Here is an 8,298-nt window from a genome sequence, read left to right on the forward strand (position 1 = left end):
TGGACAACCTAGTGCAACACTGATGAGACTTACGCTCCAAATCCATTTATACTTAAACACCAGGCTAAAGGGCTGACCAAGAATTGATTTTGATCCTGATCCCTATTTTATTGAATCTCTCCTTTGTCCCACAAACAGAACCATAGTCTTTAGTGCTCTCCTTACATAACAAGACCGTATTTGTTCAAATCAGTAAAGCTGTCACCCCATTCTAGCTAGTATATGTATATATATATTCATATTGAAACCCCACATTAGATAAGCCTTTCTTGTTTGATTTAAGCACTGAACAAGTAGTGCCCTCCAACAGAAGGTCACGATGTTTGGAGTACTAAATCGGGTCAGCTATTTTCCTAACATGGGCAGTCTTCTCTTTCTTGTCAACTTTCTCTACAAAATTCAAGTGTCACCCAACACTTCAATCAGTCTCATCTCATTGTGTATGCAATCAATTTTGTTCCTCTCTTTCTATCACTATACTCTAATATAATTTGCATTAATACTTTGGCCACACTGGTGTCTCATTCTATTGCTAATCTTCGTAATCATCGAACTAATCATATGTATTTTTTTTATTTTAATCAAATTAATTTATGTTGTAATGTATGATATCAGATGTTCAGACTTTTTTTTTAATCTACATTGATGTTGATTGCTGGCGAGTTTGCATGATTGTTGTTCAAAGGGATACGCATTGACGAAGAGGCTCGATGTCAAACTAAAATATATTGACTGAAAATTTTGAATTAATCACAAATGGTTGCTTATCAAAATATCGTGGTTGTTTTGTATTTTTGTAGATAATGACTACGTTAGTCGTGGCCTTAGCTTGTCGTGACGTTTATCTAAAGTTTTCCTTTTTTCACTTGCTATAAGCTCTTGTTTATTAAAGTGGGTATTTGTCAGTGTTTCGTGACTTATGTGTCAGAATTGAACCTACTCTTTCTTTTCATAGTTCCTAATTGATGAATAAATTTGTTATTAACGTAATTTCAACACTCATACGAGTTTACAAGTCCTAGATTGGATTGCTTTCCTTGACAGGACGCTACGCAAACCAAGTTAGATATCCTGTGTTCGTCGTCTAGACTCACACTTGTTCATGATGAATTGAAGTCTTACATAAGCTTGGTGTTTCTTACGTCAGGAGCTCGACCTTGGCCACTTTATGGCTTGGTTCATCGGAAAAATTGCACCTTTGCGGCTTTGCCATGTATAGACAAAATAACTAATGATAATTTCAGGAATTACATCATTTATATTTTGCTATATATGGTATTAGAAATGGAACGAAATGATAGAAAAATATTCACACAATGGATTTTAAGTTAAAGGGAAATGTTGGGCTACCCCAAGTTGATTTTAGTGTTGTAGGCATTAGCAAAAGGCATAAAGCAACTGGTGAGGTTAGTAGGTACGTAGTCACCCCACCAAAGGAAACGCCAAATTCCATCGGGAATCGCTTTCCTGTCAACATTTCAATACGACAAATTTTATTGTCGACCATTCCATAATTTCATTCATCGATTGGTCCTCTTTTGCAATTATAATTTTCACCGAGCCCTTGTTTGCAAATAATTCCTTCTTTGGTTTCAGTCTGAGACACTCTCAAGAGGGAGACTATAAAGATTCCAATTTTTGTTGGCCTATTTCCCCAATGAACGGCCTTGGCTTTTCCTTTATCACAACTCTCTAAACTTTCTTCTTTCCCTCTTCTTATTTCTCCCAATCCCTCTTTCCACTCCAATACTCTCCCTCTCTCTATCTAGTCTGCTATTTCAACTCTTAGAACACAAAGAATATCTCATGAAATGGCTATTAATAGTCCACTAACGTGCGAGTCACCCATGTCCGAATCTAAAAACATACGGAACGATGATTTGCAAAAGAAGTCATTAGTGTTCGATGCCTTGGTTATACAACACGAGTCCAATATACCTTCACAATTCATATGGCCGGACCACGAAAAGCCTTGTGCGAACCCACCGGAACTTCATGTTCCACTAGTCGACTTGGGCGGCTTCCTCTCTGGGGACGCCACGGCTGCCGCGGAAGCATCCAAACTGGTTGGGGAAGCATGTCGTGAGCACGGTTTCTTTCTAGTAGCAAATCACGGTGTCGATGCCAAACTCATATCGGATGCTCATTTTTACATGGACCAATTCTTTGAGCAACCTCTTCATGAGAAGCAAAAAGCTCAGAGAAATTTTGGTGAACATTGTGGCTATGCTAGCAGTTTCACGGGGAGATTCTCCTCCAAACTACCTTGGAAGGAAACACTTTCTTTTCGATACTCTGCAGAAAAAGGCTCATCCCACGTCGTCCAAGAGTATTTTAACAAGACACTAGGCGAAGATTTCGCGCATTTAGGGTACGGAAACCTTACCATATGAATTCAATTCTTGCTTAGAAACAGAATAGTTGCATGGATTCTTTTTACCAACATATTATTGATGTTCCCTCCAGCTTAAATTTTTAAATGATATGTTCAACAAGTACCAAATAGTATTCAAATTCGATTCTAAACTATTTTGCATCTATGCAGGAAAGTTTACCAAGAATATTGCAATGCTATGAGCAAAGTATCTCTTGGGATCATGGAACTTTTGGGGATGAGCCTTGGTGTGAGCCGAAGCCATTTTAAGGAGTTTTTTGAGGAAAATGAATCGATAATGAGATTGAACTATTATCCACCGTGCCAAAAACCAGACCTTACCTTAGGCACAGGACCTCATTGTGATCCCACATCCTTAACCATCCTCCATCAAGACGCGGTGGGTGGCCTTCAAGTTTTCGTCGAAAACGAATGGCGTTTCATCGCTCCAAACTTCAATGCTTTCGTTGTCAACATAGGAGACACCTTCATGGTAAGTATTTTGTTTGGTACACTGAACATGATGTTAAGCCGCTAATGTTTTGACTAGTGAATTTTTAAAAAATATGTGGTTAAGAGTTTACATGCAGAATATTTTATTGTAGAGAAAAAAGAGTTTTGATTTAAAGAATGTCAAATGGGAACTTAATTAATTTATAATATCTTCTAGTACTCGACAGTTGATCTTTGAAGAATTGGAAAGCTTATGTCAATTGGGTTTTTGTTTATTTTTACAGGCTCTATCAAATGGAAGATACAAAAGTTGCTTGCACAGAGCAGTGGTAAACAACAAAATTCCTAGGAAATCGCTTGCTTTCTTTCTTTGTCCCAAGAAGGATAAGGTGGTGAGCCCACCAACTGAATTGGTGGACTCCAATAACCCTAGAATATATCCAGATTTCACATGGCCAGCCCTCCTCGAGTTTACACAGAAGCATTACAGAGCTGACATGAATACCCTCCAAACTTTCTCAAACTGGCTTCAACTGAAAACATCTGAAAGTATAGTGTCTTAAATTAACCGGTTTCCGATGTCGTCCCATGTTGCCCTAATTTTCCCTCTCCAAAGGAAAAAAAAATAAAAAATAAAAAAAATTACTGGGTGAGGAAGGTAATGGAGGATCGAAAATGGATTTAGGAGAAAAATTAAGGTGACTACTTATGCTTACTTTCTCTTGATCAATCTGTTAAAGCAAACTTATAGATTATAGGTTTATGATGAATAAAATAATAGTTTTTTACTTTTTACTTATTTGAGGCAATTTTGTAATTTCATTTTGACCACTTAGTAGAATTATCATGTCAACATCTTTACATATATCTTTTTTCTCATAATTGCATCATATATGAGAATATGGTATCCAAGGTAGATTCCTCATTAAAAAGGAACTTTGAATTGTCCATTTTTAGTGTGCCACACCTGCTAAACAATTTTACCAACTTCTCTACTGTTTTAATTGTTGTAATATTGCCCCGTTTGATCCCCTTTTTTCAAAATATATTTTTTCATGACTCGTTATCAATCCCACATCTTCCAATAAAATAATTTTACAAATTAATTCAAATTTTTTCCAATCGGGTAAGTAATTAAATGAACGACTGAGGAATTAGCTCCATAAAATATTTTGAGATCTTAGGGCAAGTAAAATGGATTGTAAACACATTAACATAAGGCCAGGATACTTGATTTATACCTGCAAAGATAAATATAAAATCAGATTTTTTTTTTTTTACTAGTGACCACCTCACGCTTAAACACCTCATGCTTTTAATATTTATCATTTTAACACCCAACCTTAAGGCATCAATCTCGTGTCCTACTCCTTAAGCACTTATTATAGGATGAATATATATCTTATAATTATAAATGGATCCAAATATAATGGTTGAAAATCAAGTATGGCTACAATGAAGACACGCCGTGCTTGGCACCTCATGCTTGGGATAGTTGTCATTTTAACACTCAATCCCTTCATCCTTAAGATATATAGCACGTCTCCTACTTCTTTTTTATATATATATATATATATATATATATATATATATCTTACAAATTATTTATTTATTTATTTATTTTCCAGAAAATATCATTTGAATCTTGACAACTAGTAAAGAAAGAGATAGGCACACTTATGTTCTTTAATTTGACTAATGAAAATTAGTGATAACATGATCAGGAAGGAGGCGGCTAGACGGATGGGGATATGCAGCAAAAAAGGGAGCGATGCAAGCATCTAAGATTGGGATGAATATGGGATTAAATTTTTATCAACTTAACATAACTTAAAAATCAAAATAACAATTTAATATGGGATAACAATATTTTGTAGCATACACTAACGTATGTAGTATGAAAGATTAAATGGTACTAAGATGATAAGAGTGTTTATCGAAATAATGACTAAAAACCCTTTGTTTAAAAGAAATACTATTATAAATATTTCCTAAACCCTAAGGGAGCCAAAAACACCTAATTATGAAGGAGTAAATGTGCTATTTATGTTAATTTAAATTTCAACTGAAATTAAATTATTGCTTTAAGTGATTAGGTTTTGGCCTTTTGTGAGTTTTATCATTTGACTTGAGCTCGTATAGTTGTTGATCGTTCGGACGCGAATGAGTCAAACTCAAACAGCGAGATTAATTTTGCCCCTTGTAAATATTTACTTTATTAATCAAGTTTTAACCAAAATAACAAATAAAATTTTTAATTTACTTTTTTCTAATTATTAGACAGTGTACTGTACCAAACAAACCCATAAATTTTTCCTCTTCATGCTTATTTCTTTCTTGAAATCAATTGTAATCAAGATTTATGCAAATCAATTAAAAAAGTAATTGGCACAAAAGGTCCTCATCATTTGTTCTTCTTGTGTAGATCATACCTATTATTTTAAATTTGATACCTATTATTTTAAATTTGATATTTGCACCCTCAAAACAACATTTCATTATGAAAATGGCATTTCAGTCTGATTTTATTTCTTCCGTTAAATAGGTGTGCTCTACAGATGACAAAAGTTAGAAGGATAAAATTGTTGGTCCATTGAATACTTATTATTTACACATTTGATGGCCATTATTTAGGTAAAACAAAATTTTGAATAGAGATGTTTAGGAGAATGTGTTTGAAAAATAGAAAGCTGGTAGATCTCGGTAAATATTATATAAGAATTTATCTGTTCTTTGTGCCTCTCTATATGTATGTGCTTTAGCCCTAATATTGAAGAAATTCTTTATAGAAAGGGAAATAGATTCATCTAGCTTATGAGCTTCTTCATTGGATTTACTGTGTGGTATGGTAGCCGCTTCTGATCGTACCGCTCTTTCTGGCAGGAGCTCTTCTCCTTTTTTCAAGGAATCGCTCTTTTTTTAGTTTTTCGGGGAAAAAAGAGATCCAGCGTTAAGATAAAGAAGAGACACATTATGATATGATCAGTAGAAATTGATACAAAACCTCGACAAGTTAAAGCAAAGAATTGGCAGTTGGCAGTCAAAGACGGGCTACCATTTTTGAAAGCAGGGGCAAGTCAGGCGTAATTCTTTCCCGGGGGCACGAAATGTCCTGCTAACATAGGGGCACTAGGAAAAAAATTTGGGGGTAGCATGGAATGGATTTGGGGGGACTTTTTGGGAAGAAAATTAGTTTTTTATTTTTTTCATTTTTATATTGCTTTTATTACAAATTCAATGGTAAGGGTTAGGTGGTTTAACATTTTAATCCTTCAAAATTATGTTATATGCAGAGCATGTGCCTATTTTACGGATAGAACTCTATTCGCTATACATACATAAAATTTACACAAGGGTAACGAATGATAGAAACGTTGGTATAAATTACCCTTCAAAAATTATTCAAAGATATACCTCCGTGAACCACCATAACTACCCTCCACTTGAGGCCAATTAACATTTGTCCACCCCATATATAAAAAATAAATATTAAAGAATTAAAACAGTTGTCATTCTATTTGCACCCTATCGGGCTCTTAATATTTTCACATTACATTAATTAATTATAATTTAGGATCGGGTAATCCATAATTATTGGGCACAGCAAAGCCAGCAACATTGAGCAGCTGCTCTTGTTTTCGTGCCCAAAAGAATTTCTTCTATCACATGACCCTCTGTGTAATATAATTTGTTTTTTTAGCTTATTTCCATAATAATTAAATGCTTGCTTTTATTTATATTGAAAGAGAACAAATGGTACTTGTTTTTATTCTTAATTGTGACATTATTATAATATACATTGCAAATTTCCACATGGGCAGTCTCAAACAAAAGGAAAAACAACTGGACTTGCATAATGAATGGTATCCTCTTATTATATACGAATCCCACCAAAATAACACACATCTATCTTTATCATTGACTTCATATTTTTTATTTTTTTGAAGTTGGGCCCGATCTATTCTATTAAAACTCGAAGTTCTATCTTAAAATTTCAAATTTTTAAAGACTTTAAGAGTTTTATTAATTCATAATAGAATACCTAATAATATTTTTATTATTGTCTTATGCTATATCATTTATATACCAAAATGTTTTGTTCTTAAAATTAAAAATATTCACGATGTCATGTATAAAGCTTCTCTCATTCTCCCAACTTCTCTATTACTTAAAATAATATTTAATAAAAAGTAATTATTATTATTTTCATTTAAGCACTAATCATTTTGTATGATATATAGTCATATGCTAAGTTTGCTGTTTTATGTTCGTACAAAGTATTCATAATTTATGAATATTATTGCACATTATATTAGGTCAAGTTGGCAAATTTTAGTTTAGTGAGCATGTTAAGACAAATAGCATGGTCATATTGAGTTGGGAATTTGGGACAACTACTTGCTTAATAAATAAATAAATTGTATTTAATCAAGGATTGATTTGTTATTTAGTTAAATAATTACGAGGCAAGATGTCCAACCACAATTATTTTACACAAAGATCTTTATTTCTTCTATTTCTTTGTCGTTTCTATCAACAAATAACGGATTCTGATAGGAGACGACAAAAAAATGCTGAAAATATGCATTCTCGCCTCTCTTATCTTCAGTAAACTGGGAACAAGCTAATTATAAAATAGTAATTTTAATCTAATTTCAAGATTCACTACGTAGTTAGTGTTAATGATTAACACGTACTTTTGAATGATAAGATCAAGAAATGTGAAATTTCATATTTTAGTTGTGCTCGTGAATGGACGTAAAAAAGGATTAACAAGGGAGATTAGACATCTTAGCAATACTTTTACATATTTGAAAAAACCTTTTAAAACACTTTATAGATTAATCGATAATTTAAATATTAGTATAGAAAACTCAAAATCTATTTGCTATTTGAAAAAATTAAACACATAGTTTTCTTGGATTCGACATTTGATATACTACTTTATTACTTTTTCACCATCCCATTCACTTGCTTGAAACCGTTGCCGGGACCATTGTATTTAATTAGCCTTAATTAATTTTGATTAAAATTGAATTTTTTTATTGCTCATTTAGTTAATTTCAATTATTAGAAAAGTGTTACAGTGTTTTCTATTTTTCCTTTTCAAGACTTTGTATGCAAAGTTCGAAAATCAGGGATTTTGCTCAATTTGACACAAAAATCGAATGAACATTCAGGTCGAGGAATATAGAACAATTAAAAGCTCACAAAAAAACAGAAAGCCTGTGTGATTTCTCCATCCCAAGTAATAAGTGTTGGGATTTGGATTGTGTTATTGCCAAAGAAGTTTTGAGTGTAGTTAACACTTCAACTTATTGTCAAACGGACTACCCACATTGTAATCTATGCTCTCATAGTTTCTCCATAATGCTTGCATTTCGGTCTGGCTATTTGAATTGCACTTATATGTTCTATTTTTTGAGCTAAAGTTGCCAGTTGTTCTTGGATTGCTGTCAATCCATCCATCT

The 8,298-nt window shown here is 33.2% G+C and overlaps 1 protein-coding gene across 1 annotated transcript; it reads left to right on the forward strand.

The window, feature by feature from the left end:
* The first annotated feature begins 1,639 nt into the window (after window positions 1-1,639).
* LOC111403906 (gibberellin 20 oxidase 1-D-like) lies at window positions 1,640-3,626 on the forward strand. Its single transcript, XM_023032562.1, has 3 exons — window positions 1,640-2,371; window positions 2,546-2,867; window positions 3,112-3,626. The coding sequence occupies exons 1-3, from the start codon at window positions 1,812-1,814 to the stop codon at window positions 3,388-3,390; spliced, it is 1,161 nt and encodes a 386-aa protein (XP_022888330.1). The 5' UTR covers window positions 1,640-1,811; the 3' UTR covers window positions 3,391-3,626.
* Window positions 3,627-8,298: the final 4,672 nt, after the last annotated feature.

This window comes from Olea europaea, chromosome 11, assembly GCF_002742605.1.
Source record: "Olea europaea var. sylvestris chromosome 11, O_europaea_v1, whole genome shotgun sequence".
Lineage (NCBI taxonomy): Eukaryota > Viridiplantae > Streptophyta > Magnoliopsida > Lamiales > Oleaceae > Olea > Olea europaea.

Excerpts from the sequence above, each read along its gene's own strand:
- LOC111403906 (XM_023032562.1), top strand. The coding sequence starts at position 1,812 with ATGGCTATTAATAGTCCACTAACGTGCGAGTCACCCATGTCCGAATCT. Across the intron at positions 2,372-2,545 it reads GAAGATTTCGCGCATTTAGG|GAAAGTTTACCAAGAATATT; the intron begins GTACGGAAACCT and ends GCATCTATGCAG. Across the intron at positions 2,868-3,111 it reads ACATAGGAGACACCTTCATG|GCTCTATCAAATGGAAGATA; the intron begins GTAAGTATTTTG and ends TTATTTTTACAG.